Below are 18649 nucleotides of genomic sequence, written 5' to 3'. Positions count from 1 at the left end.
ACTTTTATGAGTGGAATGGTTGATCTTTTTGACTGCTCATTGTACTGTACATTTACTGTGTGTCGTCTGACACCCTCAACATGAAATGTGCGCTCTATTGCAGGTTATGGACAGATTTAAAAGTGTCCAAAAATCACACTTAATTGCTCATTAGAGTTAACTGACTGTTATATAGGCAGTAGTTAACGAACGAATGAGAAAGCAATCTTCAGACGGCCTTTGTCTCTTGCTAGTGGAATATATCGCCAGAGTACCACTTTAAAGTACAAACGAGGCAATCAAAAGTTTTAAAGTACTTTCTAAAGAGCAGACTGTTGTCTTATAATTGCCATCAGTTGACTTGTTTAAAAAAAAACTGCAGTTAATATTGTTTTAAAGACACAAAAGTCTGTGTCCTAAGAGGTGCAGTTAGACAGTGTTTTGGAGGCAGAAGGTTGTTTGCTTTATCGTCATTCACTTTGTCAGGACATGAGGTGTGGATAATTTGATATAACCTTTTCATTAAAATGTTTTACATTCAATCTGTTTCAAAGTCAGCGGAAATCAAATCTCTGGCAATCGAATGCTGCACCGCGCCAGTAAACAACATGCTTGCTCGGTGTTCAGGTAATGAGGTTTTACGTGTTGGAAAAGCGAAACAAACAGGGTTGCATAGATATCTTAATAACTACGACCATCCCCACCACCCCCACACACACACACACACACACACACACACACACACACACACACACACACACACACACACACACACAACAGAATGTAAATTAACAAGCTGCAATATCTTAACTAGAGAGACGTGTATTAGACCAGACAACAGAACATTTATTTGGCTCATTTGTTCAGTCAGGATTTTAATTTCAGCTGCTATAATTGCTGCCTGAGCTTAAGTATGCATCTGTGATGGCAACACCCGACCCCATGGGCAATGCAAACACTGCAACTGTGGCTGTGAGTGGCATCATCAATTAGCAGCCTGAGGAAACCTGCACCCAGAAGACAATCTGCATTCAGAATAACACACACAAAGAGCAAAAGTCTAAGTTCCCAACCTTTCAGTATCCAGGCTGGGAACTTAAAAAGAAAAAAAGCACTTTTAAATGACTTCTGGAACTGCTCAGCACTCTCTTAATTCTCTCTTATTTTTGTAGGTAAAAACACATTCAGTGACTGCAAACATGGGTTAAGACTGCACACTAATTCTCAATCATTTATTTATCATACTGATGAGGATGTAAACAAACTTTCTCCAATCTTCTCTGTGTTTACAGAGAACTGTAAATACTCACCACTGTCTCTATAGTGAGCTAAGTAGTACTGCAATTTAAGAGAGTAAATTTAATAATGTTATAATGTGCCATTGCTTGAGATGTTCCAATACAAATTTTTGGCCAAGAGCTGGATGTGGCATTCAAAGTTCATTTAGATAATACTTTAGAATAAGTGTGCTAATAAGTGCTTATATGCAATTTAAGATGATGACTTTAAAGACTTGCTTCTAAAAGGACCCTGGTTTGACTGTCACCCTCTGTAAGGTGTTTGTGTTTATTGCTTTATTGTGTAGCGGTTAACAATAGGAGGAAAAGAGCAGCATAATTTTTACGTAACCAAAGTTCTTTTCTTTTGTATCCATCATCTACTACTCTGCAAATCACCTTGGGCTCACCTCAGGCTTCTTCAGAGTCATTTTGTGACCCTTAATAACCATCTACTAAAACAGTCTGTATAACATTTAGGCTCCGATGTCTTTTATGAAGTAATATTATTGTGATTGTAGAAATGCCACCGAGTACTGAAGTGCAAAGAAGAGAAAGAGATTAAGAACAAATGGAGCAATACATTTCTATAATTTAAAAGGAGAAAATAAAGTGACTTCAGAGGAGTGACTGTTCAGAGGGGAGTAAGTACCGCCAGGAAGAAATGAGTTTTCAGTCTGATGAAGGACCCTGCTTCTGTGATTATTCCAGGAAGCATTGCATTTCTGTCTGAGAAAGCTTTAAAAGAACAATAAAGGCTTGCTGTGATTACATCTTCTTTAGATTTACAGGTCACAAAACAAGACATAAATGATAAGTCTGCAGTACCAGCTATATTATTTTAAATCTATTATATCCATGTTTTGTTACTGTGGATGCACACAGACAGGAGGTATATGGTTTTGAACAGTGAACAGTGAAATGAGTCCTAAAGAATCATCTAAACTGAAGCTATTTGGCTTGTTCATTTATTGTAATGACAAACAACCACTGACACAGCAGTATTTGTGTTTTGATATTTTAAGAACAGTGAATAATGAACAAGAAAGGTAAATACTTTATTGATGCTCACTTTCTATTTTGACTAAAAAGGGTTGCACAGAATATAGTTGCTATGCCAGTGTTCAGAGCTGTTAAGTGGATACTTTCATGATTAACAGGCAATATGAGCTGCTTAATGTTCCACATAATCTTAATGGTTTATTAACCGTTTGCACTTATGAGATCATTAGGTAGGATAATTAATGTAATAATTACCAAAGATTTCTATATTTTCTTAATCTTGCACTGATGTGATGAATTGATGTTAATATTCAATGTGAGTTTGGATATGCACAGAAGGTGAAATTAACAGGAATGCATTGCAGTGCACACACAGTTTTATTGCTTAGTTTAAAAAAATAGAAGCATTTCAGCTGGTTGCTCTCAAAGTAAGGCTGATGTAGTTTTGATTGGAGGGCGGTATCAAATGACGTTTACTCTTTAAAGGTCTTTTATTCTGTGACACAGTCACATCTCTGTGAGATTCTTTGTAGCTCATTTTATTTCTGATTGGCCATCGCAAATAGATGCTTTTGACGAGTTCTTCTGGGTGTTTTCTCTGGATTTTAGTGTTGCTTTTACCCCCAAACTTTAATATAAAATACCCGACTAAGTGATTGGATTTCATAAGGAATTGTGAGAACTGAAAGAAAAATAGTCCAGCTGAGAAAAAAAATCATTTTTAAAAAGAAATGGATCCAAGCAACATCAAACACCTGCTGGCTGAAGAAGCTACATACTGCTACTTAATTTAGCAGGCTGCTACCTACTTGTTTAACAACAACCCATATGGAAAAGATATATATAAATCTTATAAAGTTTGTATCTGTCTTGTGTGAAACTTGTATGAAAAGCATATAAGAGTGAAAACAGATGTAAGATCCCTTGAAAAATTATATAATGAAACTTAATGAAACATAAAAGACCTTTAAAGAGTAAACGTCATTTGATACCGCCCATCCATGGGATGTGATTACTCATGAAAGTGGCCACTTTCATGAGTAATCACATATAAGTTTTTACTATTTCTTTTCCATATGGGAAGACTAGCTGACACGAGCCAGAATAATCCCCACAAGACAAACTGAAGTGCTTGGAAATATATGAAGTGGCCCAATAACTTTTTTCAGGAAGAGGACTGAATATTTGTGGTTGAATGGTAGTAAAGCTATCAAGCTGATCAAGACTAAATAGGTGGAGTTATCGAAAATACAAAACAACTACAAGTGTCTAAGTGTCCCACAGTCCAAAGGGAATCATGGTGAAGATGCAAGAAGGTCCCCTAATAGCCAAACATATTCAGTAGGTAAGACGGGTGCTGAGAATCCAGTTAGTTCGTCTCCTCCTGAAGGCCCGCAACACCGCCTTTAGGTCAGGAGATGCACACGCCTACAGTACAGCCAGGGCTAATCTAAAGAAGGGCATCAAAAAAGCCAAACACCATTACAAAAAGAAGGTAGAAGAACACTTCTCCAACTCCAACCCCCGACGCATGTGGCAAGGACTCCAGACCATCACAGACTACAGGACCACCAAACCCTCCCCCGCATCCTCTGATGTCTCCTTCCTCAACGAGCTCAACAACTTTTATGCTCGTTTTGAGCGAGGGAACCCCACAACCACAACCAAAGCAGACATGACGCCAGACCACCAACCTATGACTCTCTCCCCCACCGATGTAGGAGCGGTGCTGAGCAGGATCAATGTCCACAAGGCTGCAGGCCCTGATGGCATCCCCGGGCGTGTTCTCAGAGCGTGTTCTGGGGAGCTTGCAGGAGTGCTCACAGACATATTCAATCTGTCCTTGGCCCACGCTGTGGTACCGGCCTGCTTCAAATCCACCTCCATCGTCCCGATACCCAAAAACTCCAACCCATCTTGCCTCAATGATTACCGCCCAGTAGCACTCACCCCCATCATCACTAAGTGCTTAGAGCAGCTGGTCCTAGCACACTTCAAATCCTGTCTCCCCCCCACCCTGGACCCCCACCAATTCGCATACCGCCGGAACAGGAGCACAGAGGATGCAGTCTCCATCGCAATGCACTCTGTCCTCTCACACCTGGACAACAACAACACCTACGCCAGAATGCTGTTTATAGACTTCAGTTCAGCATTCAATACAATCCACCCCTCACAACTCATCAGGAAACTGACAGACCTGGGTATCAGTTCCCTCATCTGCAAATGGTTACTAGACTTCCTGACCAACCTCCCCCAACATGTCCGGATGGATAACCGCTGCTCATCTACCATCACAATGAACACCGGTGTACCACAAGGCTGTGTGATGAGCCCTTTCCTCTACTCCCTCTTCACCCACGACTGCAGACCTGCTGATGGTTCCAACACCATCATTAAGTTTGCAGATGACACCACGGTGATTGGCCTCATCAGTGACAACGATGAGGCCGCCTACAGGGAGGAGGTGGATCGTCTGGCTGAGTGGTGCGACAGAAACAACCTGCTGCTTAACACCGAGAAGACCAAGGAGCTCATCGTGGACTACAGGAGGAATGCTGACCCACATCCACCCATCCACATTAAGGGGACGGCTGTCGAGCGTGTGAGCAGCTTCAAGTTCCTGGGAGTCCACATCTCCGAGGATCTCACCTGGACGACCAACTGCTCCAAGCTGGTCAAGAAGGCTCACCAGCGCCTCTTCTTCTTGAGGACTCTGAGGAAGAACCACCTGTCCTCAGACATCCTGGTGAACTTCTATCGCTGCACCATCGAGAGCATCCTGACCAACTGTATAACAGTCTGGTACGGGAACTGCTCTGCCTCGGACCGGAAGGCGTTGCAGAGGGTCGTGAAAACTGCCCAGCGCATCGCCGGAGCACCACTTCCTGCCATAAAAGACATCTACAGGAAGCGGTGTCTGAAAAGGGCTGGGAAAATCATCAAAGACCCCAGTCACCCATCACATGGACTCTTCACCCTCCTGCCCTCTGGGAGGCGCCACAGGAGCCTCCGGACTAAGACCACCAGGTACCGGAACAGCTTCTTCCCCACAGCTGTCAGACTCCTGAACTCTGCCTCCTGACATCTGACCCACGTTAAACTCATGGACTGAACATACACACACCCACAATGGACAACTGTACCCTCAAACACAATAATAACATGGACTGAACCACCACTCACAACCACTAGCACTTTATATAGCCTCTGTAGAACTATCTACACCCTCACTTATCTTAACTGCACTACTGTATAGCTCTGTGTAAATAATCATTCTGTACATTCGATAATTTTTAATCCTACAACTGTTTACAACTTGCATAGTTCCCATTTCTGTATAGCTGTATATCCCAGATTCTGTAAAGTTATTTATTTCATATTCTGTATAGTTTTTCATATTTATATTCATATCCTGTACATAGCTTGTACTCACTACAGCCTGTACATACTTATAGTTATAGAATATTATAACATACCATAATAGACCCATTTCTGTAATATACTCACATATCTATATTATTGCTAATATATATTGTAATATATCTATATCACTAAAGCACTTCTGGATGGATGCAAACTGCATTTCGTTGCCCTGTACCTGTGCATGTGCAATGACAATAAAGTTGAATTCTATTCTATTCTATTCTATTCTATTCTAACTGTATGAATAAAACATAAGCCCTACTGGTTGGAATGATAACCTGGCCACAGGGGGAGACAGACACTGAGGTCGAGACATGAAAACAACTCTCAATGCACAAAGATTTCCACCCAAAGTCTAGCACCCTGAGGGTTGGAAAATGAGAGCTGAGAATTAGTGAGTGTCAGAGCACAAACGAGGGGAAACCATGAATATTTCAGGATGATTGCCCCATAAGATGAGTTGCTAGAGACAGATGTACCATGGGATGTACAATCAACAGATTGAAGAGGTGGTTGAGGTTTGGTTCTAGATTTGGACTGAAATTACCTGTTGCATGTATTTGTGGACTACTTTGAGTATTTTGAACAGACTGCCTCTCTAGAGAGCAGCTGCACACCCCCCGAAATTTAGGCTTTGGGTTGTCAGGTTGCATATAAACACATCCATCTATATTTCCTCTCTTCTTTTCTCTTGTCTGTGCACAGTCTAAGTAGAGAAGCCCAGCTCATCTTCTACCCAACCCCCTCTTCCAGCTCATCTGAGGGAACACTCAGGGGTTCCCAGGGCAGCTGAAAGACATATCTTTCCAACATGTCCAGGTTATCCCAGGGCCTCCTACTGGTAGGACAACTTATCCAGGAGGCACCTAGAAGGCATGCCAGTCTGATGCCCAACCACCTGGATGACCAAAACCCTCACCTCATCTCTGAAGGAGAGGCCAGCCAGCCTTTAGAGAAGCTTATTTTAACTGGGATCTCAGCCGGGATACTTAAAAATGTACTTTGGACGCAATTTGTCCCTGACCTGGACACAATTTGTCACTCTTTGCATTGACAGGTGTCTTGAAATTGTATGCAGTATAAAATAAATGCAAATGCATAATAAAACAGGAGGGAAACCTAAAATGTAGGAGAAGCAGGTTCATGAGTAGGCAACATGAAAATACTACTGTGAGGCAAAAAAGCCATCACAAAAAAATGGCTTTCTTCAGAGAGCCCAACTATGAACATGTGGATGAACATCACATTGGACATTTACAGAATGGAGAAAATGACAGCAGATGTGAACTACAAGAGGGACCTGTTTGTATCACGATGGAAGAAATGGATGGACTATATTAGAAAACGCAGGCCAGTTTTTGCTTATAATTTTGACTTTGTTAACTACTAGAAGACTAGAGGAAATCTTAGTTATATTAAGGGAAACAAAAACACACTCCCTATATTTATTTATTTATTTCTTTTTCCTTTTTCTTTTTCCTTATGTATTTTTTATTTATGTTGTTTGTTGTTTCCTGTTTTGCTTCTTTTTCTTTTCTTCTTCTTCTTTCATTCTTATTGTATGGATATTTCAGTTGTTTGAATATAGAAAAAAATAAAAAAATATATGTACTGAAAGATAGCTGAAGTTGATGGCATTGTATAGTGATTCTAAAATGTCAATAAAAAAAAAAGAAAATACTACTGTGGTCTGCACCAAAGTAAGACTGATATCACCAATAGATGTCAGCTGGCAGAAACATATTTCCCCAAATACCACACATATGAATGGGCAGTTTCATGTCGTCTCTGAGTCAGTGGCAAACAGTCTTTCTTTTTCTGTCTGCTTTTCCACTCACCACTTCAGCATCACTGCAGTTTAACTCTAGCCAGACAGAGCATTTGTAACAAGTCATTTGCCTCTTCAAATTTTAATTTAGATGAAATAAAGATACACCCCCTAGTGAGACAGGATGAGTGTAGAGGAGAGCAAGTGTGCGTGAATGTTTTAAAAATCCTCTAGTACCGCATCTGTCTGTGTGAAATACTCCCTTTACATTGTTCCCACAGAGAGAGTCAGAGGAAAAGAAGAAAGATAAAGCCGTTGGATGCAAACCAGCATGTCTAAAACTTTTAACAGTTCAGCTCAGGACAGGAATAGTAAATTTCTCTCTTACACACACACACATACACAAACATGCAGAGACACAAACACACAGACTGTCTCAAAGCTCGCCTTTTGCAGCAGTATCTGATGCTACAGCTCATTAGAGGAACTTCCTCAGATAAAGCTTCCATAACTGATCTTTTATTCAGAAAAACTGTCAGCGGCAGCTCATGCCGGTGTTAACATCAGAGCTATAAGGCAGAGACAAGACGGATCAAAATGCTTAATGAGTAATGACGATGAGTACTTCATGTCAGTGCCCATGTTGCTTTGGATATTAGAAGTATCTCTGAGACCGTGACGTTAGACCTTTTGTGAAAGCTCTGCAATATAAAGTTCATCCAATCCACCATGCAGAATGCATTTTAATGAACAGACTTTGTTTCAGTGAAATACAACACAGTGGGAGGATGTGTGAACATGTTCTAAAAGTGAAGTTTTTTTAAATGAATTATTTATTATATGTGAATCGGAAATGAATGATTACATTTGATGGACAACCTTTATAACACTTTACCAGATTCACAATGACAAATGTATAAACTTACATTTGTATTCCTGTGTTGAAATATATGCGGTAGCCTACGCAGGTGGCTGACGTCATTGTAAGCATTTATAGTTTATGTTTGTCTACAGTGGCTGGTAGGGGAGTTTCTATGCCACTGTGTTGAGTTTGATGTCTACTTCAAACAATAGAGAATGAAACTGAGCTGACCGGGTTGGAGTTTGAGTTTATAAATGTTTAACAACAGTTACTTTTAGTGAAATTGTTGCAACACTGAAAAAAAAGAGAATATGTCAGAACCAATCAAGTAAAGACCGGATTGGGTAGAGTTACGAAAATGAGAAAACGGCATGTTGCTATGCTGGCAGTACTGCCTATTCGGTGTGAATTAGGGGCAAGCCAGATACATTTGCGCCTCATTATATATTGCAGTTTCTTTCAAAGAAGCATTACCTTTACAAAAATCAATATCTTCCAGTCAAAGGTGATGTGGCATGGTTAGCTGTGATGTATAGTTACATTTATGGCAAAGTGCACATCAGGCTATACTGTCACTGTCAATCACGATTAATGGATTGATCCATCCATCAGTGGATCCATCACTGGTCAGCCCCGGCAGAGTTGCCTAATTCCCAAAGGTCTGGAATGGGTCTGATTTACTGATGGAAATACGAACAAAGCGCTCACTACGGCACTGGAGGGACCACAGCGAGCTATAGATCCCAAATTGCCCACAGCGTTCTTCCTCCTGGATCTGAAGTTTGACTGATGGGTGGAATCATCTGTCCATAACCCGGACATAGACTTTGCCATGGAAACCAAGTGCTGAAGTCTGTGACTTAATGTTGGACTTGATGAGCCCAGCTCTGTTGGGGGTGGACATTAAAGATCTTTGCAGACTGGGGCCTGTGGAGGTCATTCCAAATGCAATCTCACTATATATTTGGATACTCGAAGCCTGTCTAGCAACCTTCCCTACCACCAGGGGATTAGCAGCTCTGCTCTTCTCTTCACCTGAGACATATGGCCACAGATCTAATGGTATGATTACAAAAACAAACCAGGGACCTGTCAAAGCTCTTTATTATGTTTGCTGAAAAAAGTGAAAAGATAACTTTGCATTCTTAAAAACCTTCTTTACCTCAAATAGTTTTCAATAATGTGTTTAAAGTCTCTGCAGTCTCAAGAATCATCAAACACTGTGATGAATCTCTCGCGAGGAACGTTCCTAGGAAAGTAAGGCCAAGAGTTCACTCTACTGCAGAGCATCAGTTCATTAGAGTTACCCAACCTCAGAAATCGCCAATTAACAGCACATCAGATTAGAGCCCACATCAATGATTCCCAGAGTTCAAATAGCAAACACATCTCATCATTAAGTTTTGGAAGAAGAATTTGGCCCTCAAACTGCTACAAATAAACCAATACTAGTGAAAGAGACCAACAAGAATCAAAGTGTTTAAGCTAAGAAACACAAGACCAAGATCATTTTTTATAAATATTAATATACATATGAAGCAGAGTGAGAGAATACCGAAAGTGAAAAGAAAGTCTTTATCAAAGCAAAAAATGGTAAATGGCCTGTATTTATATAGCGCTTTACTAGTCCCTAAGGACCCCAAAGCGCTTTACATATCCAGTCATTCACACACACATTCACACACTGGTGATGGCAAGCTACATTGTAGCCACAGCCACCGTGGGGCGCACTGACAGAGGCGAGGCTGTCGGACACTGGCGCCACCGGGCCCTCTGACCACCACCAGTAGGCAGCGGGTGAAGTGTCTTGCCCAAGGACACAACGACCGAGACTGTTGGAGCCGGGGCTCGAACCGGCAACCTTCCGATTACAAGGCGAACTCCCAACTCTTGAGCCACGATCGCCCGAAAGAACTTCCTACATGAATTCAAATGTACTTGATTTTTCTGATTAGATGGAACAAAGTAGCAGGTAAGTGTATTTACCTGCAGAGGTGTTCGAGGTTTCACAGAACACAGATTTTTGAGGGAAAACTACAGAAAACTGGATACTTGTTCCTCTTTGACATACCTACATATAGTAATTAACAAGGCTACCATAGAGATTTAAGGTGAATCTGAGTATGTTCTGTTAGTAAAATATTGCATGTATATTGTAGTTCTGACTCCATCTTACTTTGAGGAAGATCTGTAGCTCCTGGGACTGTGTGTGCTGCAGGATGTCTGGTTGCAAGTGCTTAAATATGGCCACACACATGTAAACCTGGTAGTCAGGACCCATCACCACACAGGTGCAAATATAGTGGCAGATCTCTGTCCAGTCCAGGTAGTTCCAGAAACACTGAGTCAGCCAATGGAGGCACATCTGTAGTGGGAAAAAAAAGAGAAAAAACAAACGTTATTAGGATTTCAAGCTGACAAATCGCGAACCCCACATGTAATTAAAAGTGTTCTGCTCTACAACAACAGCAAACTATGAGTTTGGCAGCTATTGTAACTACATAAAAAAAGAAATATGTTACTCAGACATCTCATCCTTAATATCTTTTCAGCTTTTCTTTAATTAGTTTTGTCGATCAAATATTTAAAAACAAACCAACTTAACACATAACTTTGCACAGTATCTCGTTTCTGAACCGAGCTTGTTCAAGCATTTAATTAAACTGGTATAAATCCACCAGACAATTAAATGTAAATAAGGAGAACATAAATGATAAGCAAACACAGAAAAATATTTACATGTAGTTACAAAACCATGGAAGCACAAATGATAAATATTAAGTCATGTTTATCTGAAATGGCACCCATCTACTACAATTATCTAAAGTTATCTGTTTCATACTATATATGTGCGTTTGTGAGATCTGAATATCATCATTGGGAACTAACTAGTCTTTGTTCGTATTGCAGGTTATTTCTCTCTTTTTGCCTTGCAATGAAACAAAAGGTATGTTAATATAAACACATGGATACAAGATGTAGCTCAATAACTACAAAAAGGCACTTGTGCTAGGCAATTCAGCACATCCATGTCTAATAAACAACAGCTTCTACTACATTTACTATAAAGCTGAAAACCTGTTTAAATTTCTATTTACACACAAAGTGGAAAAAAAAAGGTTGATAATCTCTTAAAATACACATTTGCATGGTTGGGTTTATGGACAATGAGTTTACATTTCTTGTGCAAGTGTCTAAATGTATTTCATTTGCTCAGCTTTCTGAGTCTTCCAGGAAACATGTTTACTTTGAGAGTGAAAAAATATTCACAAACTCTCTGCAGACATTAATACTGAGGTTGCATTATGGGACAAAGAGACATGGAGATGCATGCTAATGTTTACTTCTCCAGTTGATGACTGAGTTAAAATTAGTGACCTTAATGCAGTGGTTCATGATGGGATTCCCACCTGATCTCAGTGAAAAGAACACAGAGTTCTACATCATCTTTAGAAAAGAGCGTGTTTACCAACTGATGACATAGGCCGAATGTTAATTTTAAAAAGTTAGATATATTTACAGCAGTGTATTTTTCCAAATCTTAACAGAGTCCCTAAATTCAGTAAATATATACTGAACAACAGCAGCACGGTGGTGCTGTGGTTAGCATTGTTGCTTCACAGCAAGAAGATTCTGGGTACGAATCCAGCATTTGTCCAGGGCCCATCTGTGCTGATTGAATGTGAGTGCAAATGGTTGTCTGTGTTAGCCCTGTGACAGACTGGCAACCTATCCAGGGTGTACCCCTCCTCTCACCGCTCTGGGATAGGCTCCATTCAACATTATAACTACTAAGATTGAAAAACTGAGGCATTATGGAATAGCGGTTACTCAATTATGCTAATCACTATTTTTGTCAGTTTTGAGGGAAAACAAATCATGCATCTATTTAAAAAGAGGGAAAAAAGGAATTGGGAAATTTAAGTGTAATTCAACTGAAAATTAAAAAAGCTTTTCCCCACCATAGGAGAACTTGGAAAGTAGCCACAGATGTGTTGACATGGGATAAACCCCCAGACACAGAAAATGTAAGAAATTAAACAAATAGCACCTCTGTTCCAGTCAGTACTTGCTCACTGTCTATCATCTGTCTATCATCATTTTAGCTTTTTGGATGAAGCAAAGACACACAACTGTAAAGAAGAGCAGTGCACTGGATTTATATTAAAAATCAAATTGCAGAACCATGTAGGGAAAAAAAAAAGCAAATAATAATAATTATTATTTTCATTATTACCTAATCACTAATAACGGGCCTGTCTGGTAGTTTTTGCTAATTTTTTAAAATTCAAGTGGGAAAACAGGTAAAACAATTGCTATTTTTCCCAGGATTAGATGTTCGAGCAAATTCACCCATGCAATTAGTGCAATGCTCATGCAATGCAAAAAAAGAAACTGACTTTGCAGGCCTCAGTTAACTTGAAGAATATTAAACTTTATGCCTGCAAATCCTGAGCATGACAATATACCTCTGCAATGATGTAAAGTCAGGATTCCTTCAGGTCTTTGCTAGTAAAGGTGGTTCTGCAAGCTACTGAATCATGGGGTGTAGTTAGTTTTTCACATGACTACAAAGAGTCCACATGACTTTACATATCCTCAACTCATAAACCTTAATCTCAGCTCTGCTGTGCTTGAATACAACTGGGATATTGTTAGCAGCCTTTAGCCTTACTGAACTAGACATCCTCACTGTGTATCCAGTTTCACAAACTGTGCAATAATTAGCCACTATGTTCACAAACAACATAACTCTGCTCAAGCGTATAGAAATGCATAACCTATGCCCCATAAACCAGATTACAATTGTTCCCTCCTCCACTAAACTCTAATCAAAACACTGACACTCTAATTTGTGTGTTGTAATAACAACAGGGAATGATTGGCTCCATGCTGCCCTTACACACTCCTGTGGAAAACAAGTAAACAGACAAATACAGTGTTCTTACTGCGACTGTAAATCTATCCAAGGTTTTCCAAGTGCATCTTATTTCCTTTTAGCCCAAACTCGAGAGCATAAGGTGAATGTAAATCTATTTATTTATTCATTTATTTTAACCTTTCTTCTCCCAAATATCTGAACTGACAACTACAAGTGAGGCCACAGAGTCAGAAACACCCCAACCAAAAGTAAGCATTGCAAATATCTGCTAACAGGGGTCTCCATTCAGTGATGCACAGAAGACCTTGAATAGTGTTGCAATTCTGTTTTACCATCTTTAGGATCAATGTTTTGGTTTGAATGCCCTTAACATCACTGCTCTGAATGAGTTTTCATGAATTTGTTGTTTAATTTTATTGTTACAACGAGATTTTTAAAGTAGCAGGTAAAATGTCAACATTGTATCCGCCTCGCAAACTGGTAGATACCAAAACCGAGAAACAGAGAGATGAGAACAACTACTTCAAATTCTTGAGGGAAACAGGAATGTGATCCAATTAATCCGGCTCTGTGTCTTACATTCACCTAACATTTTATGTCAATGTTGTGTTTATGGCTTCTTTTTTCTGCACTCCATCTACAGTGGAGTGTTTCAGCTAACTTGTCTTCTAAAACCTCTAGCCTTTATGGGAAAACATTGTTAAGTATTTGGGGTCATGTTTCTGTAAGTGTTTGGGGAATAATTCTACCTTTAGCTCAATTTTTGGGTGTCAACTAACTCCAGAGGTGATACCTGGAGGAGCAAGCGCCATTCTGTTCACCAGGGTGTGGATAACTGTGCCTGTTTTCTGCCTTATAGTTATAAAGTTCTGTGAAACTGAGGAGAGCTTCAGATTCATGTCACAACTTTCTGTAGTTTTGCTGCACATGATTTTCACTCTGCAGAATGACCTTAGAAGATGTTTTTTATTTTTCATTTTTAAAATTGAAGACACTTACTAATGCTTTGTTTCATGATACCTGTCACAAACACTCCCGATTCAAACGTTAAAACCTTCTGCAGATGGATTTTGAATGACTTCTGTGTCCACGTTCACACACAGACATTTGAATACACCCTTTACTGTATGATCGTCAGAGGCTTTGAAATAGAGTTTTCCATTTTTCACTGAAGAACAGGAACCCATTATTGCCTTGAACAGCAAAGAGACCAGCTGAATGTTAACGCATTACTCCACCCCGGAGACGACGGGTTCAGATCTTTGATGCAAATGTGGCGACTTTTATAAGCACGCGTTCATTGTGTGAGCCTTCACTGTCAATTGGAGACACGCGGAAGACGAGATCAAACATGAGAGCGTTCAAGGTGAAAATGCTTTTCGTACCTCGTTGTTTGCGTTAGAGAAAAGAAGCATGGAGGAGAAGAGTTCTAACTTTTCAACTGCTCTGGTATTTAAAAACAAAGGGAAAAGGTTTCAATGTCAAAGCTGTATTGTGGTATTTTAAATTCGACTTAAGTCAAAGCAAAATGAAAAAGGAGGTCAATTACAGGGCAAGAACAAGTATGGTTATGAAAGGTTTTGCAACCTGATTTATTAAATATATACAGCATCCAAAAAACTTAACAGACTGTTGTCTGTCTTGCTGTAGATAGTTGCAGTCTAGCTGAAACTGAACATTTCTGTTCCAAATTCAGTTTCTTTTATTCCTTCCATTAATATTCATGATTATCCTTTGTTGATCTAAGAAAACCAAGGTTATTACTCCAAGATACCAAACTATTCCTTATTTGAAAACTAAAAGACTGCAGCCAAGTAAATATTATCTTCACAGACTTCATTAGCCTGACTTTAACTTTCTGTGACTCCTAATGATGTGAGTCTGTGTTCACATTATCACTTCAGTTGGTTACATAGTGTGTTTGGTTTCAGCAGCAGTTTTTAAGCAAACCTTCTCTACTTTGCTGCTTGAATTTTATGACAGAAATCAGTTGTGTTCGTTGGGTTTGTATGACCTTGACAATTCGCAGTGTGTATCTGATATCATTGTGGATTTTTGATAGTTACATATTTTTTTCCTTCCCAACAGGTTTGCTTGATAGGAAACCACGCAAGTGTGCAGTGTACAGCTCAGACTGTAAAAACTAATACAGTTAAATAGCTGTTAGGGGACAGAATAAAAATCAACAGAGGTGAACACAATAAACACCTAAACTAGTTTTGGAATGCTAAACATGCCACTGCTACAGTACATTTAAATTATATGGACTTCAGGTCTTAGCAGAATGCATAATACTGTTAATAAAGTGAGAGCAAGTCACAGGGAGAGTGTGCAAGATTTTGTTCCTAGTTTAAGAATATTTAATCTTTAACATTTACCCATAATACAGCAGAAAATGAGTAGAGAGCATAATTTAAAATTCATGCTTCACCAACAATGATTGAGCTGTCATATTTAGAATCCAGTGGAAACTGATCTTTTTTTGCCACTGAAACATTACATATGCATTGTGTTTTAAAACAAAAGACTGAAATTATACTAGCAATGGTTTTAGTTTTCCCCTCAAATATATCAGTTAAACCTTTAAGCTGCAAAGTTTGCAAAGTCATTCTGGTTAATGACCAGTCTGGTTTGTGTGTTTCAGAGGCTCTGAAGGCCCTAAAGCAGAATTGGCAGACATAAGCCTGCAGAGTAAGCCAATAGTGAAATCTGTAGATGGCAGATAAATAGTAGATAAATGTCCCTTTCTACCTCTATGAGGAGCAATTCTGCTTGTGATCCTATGGCACTCTACTTTTATATCACTCTAAAAATAATAAGGTGCACAAGGAGATTATCTTTATGGGGAAATTGGACAAATTTTAATCAGGTATTATGTGTGAATTTGCTAAATGTCATAAAACTATGACATTTAGTTTTAATAAAAATTAAAATCAAGAAACTGAAAACATGCTGATTTACAAATGTGCTGGATCAAACTGGGAATTTTGAAATTTGTTAATGTAGCCAGTGTTACAGATAATACCTGTGATGGGGTGAAACCAGACATCTTGAAGGCAGAGTGGACTAGAGGAACTTCAGCTTTCAGCAGCATCTCCACGTAGTGAGCTGTGCACCAGTAGACAGGAGGGATTCCTGATTCAGCCACTTCCTTAGAAAAATGGATCTGTCACAACAAAAACATCTTGATGTCATGACTTTTCTTGGTAATGATTTTGAAATAATGTTAGATCATACTTACACAACTGAGAAATATATATATATAAAAAAAAGCAAAAACAGTATTTGCAAGCTCTAATTTTTGTATTCAATGCTGCTATGCGGAAAAAGTCTTCTTAACAATCAGAAACAGCATGCAGTGTGCACAGCCATGTGCCGGTGTGCGTGTTAACAGTGTGCATTCATGCCCACATTTCCTCCATTTGTCTCTGCCTCTTAATTATTTGTGCCCTTTTAAATTTCCGTGATATCGATGAAATCGACCACTTTGTGAAGGCCAACCGCTGCGTGAGATATTCAGCAGTTGTATCTACATCAAATGCACTGAGAGCAAAAAAACACGTTCGGTCTAATCCCATTGTGCCGTAATTGACTTTGACGACAGACGATGAGATGATAGAGGCTGATATAATGATAGCAAAGTTAATCTCAGCACCTCAGCTCTCCTCCGCAATTTTGAATGATTGAAACTAGACTTCATTGTAAACTTCTTCCCCTCAGCTGAACTCTTTCCCTCAATTATATTTACACAAGCTTTTTATTTCATATCCTGTTTTCCTGTTTTTCTTTCCTGCTGTCTCGCAGCCTAAACCTGAAAGTCATGAAAAAGATGATTTATCTCCTTTTGTTCGTGTTTTCATTTTCAAGTTTGTTTTTTCTTTTGTTGTTGGGATTAAATGAGGACAACACAGAGACAGCCTTTCAAGCTGTTTGAAATTTGAAGGAGCAGTGTCTTGTACACAGCTCATCCAGAGTACTAGGACTGAGGGGCAGGGACAGCATGGAGTACTATGTCCAGTAAAGCCACACATGACAATGTTTTAGATGGAAATTCACCACAGGGATCACTGTAGACAAAAATATGATTCTGTAATGTTTGAACTTCACTTCTGTAGGAGGTTTTTTTCCCCAAAGATTTATTTTGGTCCTGTATTATTTTTATGATAAGATAACAGCACAGGCAGGAACGAAGGGACCGAAAGCAGGAAATGGCCTTGGACAGAACTGAACCCAGGCTCAAAGGCAACCTAAAGTAGCCTTTTAGCATACGGGTCACCCAATTAAGCCACAGACAAATGAATGCCCAGATGCAGGGGTTGCTGAGGGAATAAAAGAACAACAAAAAAAGAGTTTGTCTTATCTTACTTAACAGACGTCATTTTCCTCTCAGTTCTTGCCAAAATGTAAATATTTTTAATCATAGTGTAAGTGATTTTCCTCTTTTTTGGAAGTGGGAGGAAAAGACTATAATGCCCGTTTTACATTTACTCCAAAAGCGGCCCCAAAACTTCTTGATACCATGTCAAAGAAGTCTTGAAAAATGTGTGAATTCTTGAAAAATATATACCAAGAAAGTCAAAATGTAAAGTTTGCAGCAGTTTACATAACACAGATCTAAAACATGTTCTATCAATTAAAAAGATCTAGGCTAATAAGTCTGTGTTAGGAATTGTTAGCCACAAACATGTTTCAGCTAATAGGTGTTCCAGTGTCTGTAGCTAAATGACCTAAATGTAAAGCGCACTACAGAATCTACACAGAAATTCAAGCATAGATAGGCTCAGAGATGATAAGAGGAATAAACCTCCCTATATGTAGACATTTATGTCAAAGTGGAGGGCATGTATTGGAAGAATGCAGGAAGCCAGACAGTGATCAGGCAAATTTTCTTGTGTCGGGTTGTTTAAACAAGCTGTCTGAAGCTAACTGGCTGTTCAATTTGACTGCAGTGCTTACAGACAGTCATAATGTAAATTGTAGTTCTGAAGGCATACAGCTGTGGCCTCACCCTTCCCTACCCATACTTATCTGTCCTAAATTTAGCAAACACAACTCAGACCTGTGTTGTTGACTGGTACGAGGCTATGCTTTGTCCACACACACTTTTCTGACCCACTCCAGCAAACCAATCCAATTTTAAATGGATCCATCCATTTAAAATTAAACAACACCATATTGTATGAGTCACTTCCACACACTGATAACCTGCTGCAAACTTTCTGAATATCTTTCTCTACCTAAATTCCAAAAATTACCACTTACATCACCAGCTGCTTTTAGGTGACGGTCCGTTCATCTTATCCTGGGAATACACCAGGTGCTGGTCTGTGATAATCCATCTGCAGTGCGGTTTTGCTCAATTCTGGCTACAAATCGCAATGTTAGTGTTTCAGAACTGAAGTATTAAGTGGGAAAGGGGTGTTTTAGTTAAGAAATTCACTAGTTGCTCTTTG

The 18649-nt window shown here is 39.4% G+C and overlaps 1 protein-coding gene across 4 annotated transcripts in view; it reads right to left on the bottom strand.

Moving 5' to 3' along the window:
- Positions 1-18649, bottom strand: part of tbc1d32 (TBC1 domain family, member 32) — a 108848-nt gene that overhangs the window by 8721 nt on the left and 81478 nt on the right. For all 4 annotated transcript variants that reach the window (XM_085432368.1, XM_085432372.1, XM_085432370.1 and 1 more), the window contains exons 32-33: positions 16222-16362; positions 10491-10679 (exon numbers count right to left, since the gene is read on the bottom strand). In XM_085432368.1, the coding sequence (XP_085288494.1) occupies positions 10491-10679; positions 16222-16362 (330 nt within the window). The remainder of the gene's footprint in view (positions 1-10490; positions 10680-16221; positions 16363-18649) is intronic.

The sequence above is a fragment of the Copadichromis virginalis genome, linkage group LG15 (genome assembly GCF_057382275.1).
Source record: "Copadichromis virginalis isolate Kocher_CV1m ecotype Utaka linkage group LG15, C_Virginalis_male_GT1.1, whole genome shotgun sequence".
NCBI classification, from domain to species: domain Eukaryota; kingdom Metazoa; phylum Chordata; class Actinopteri; order Cichliformes; family Cichlidae; genus Copadichromis; species Copadichromis virginalis.
Note: the sequence above shows the minus strand (reverse complement) of the source record. Positions and strands in the feature narration are given on the sequence as shown.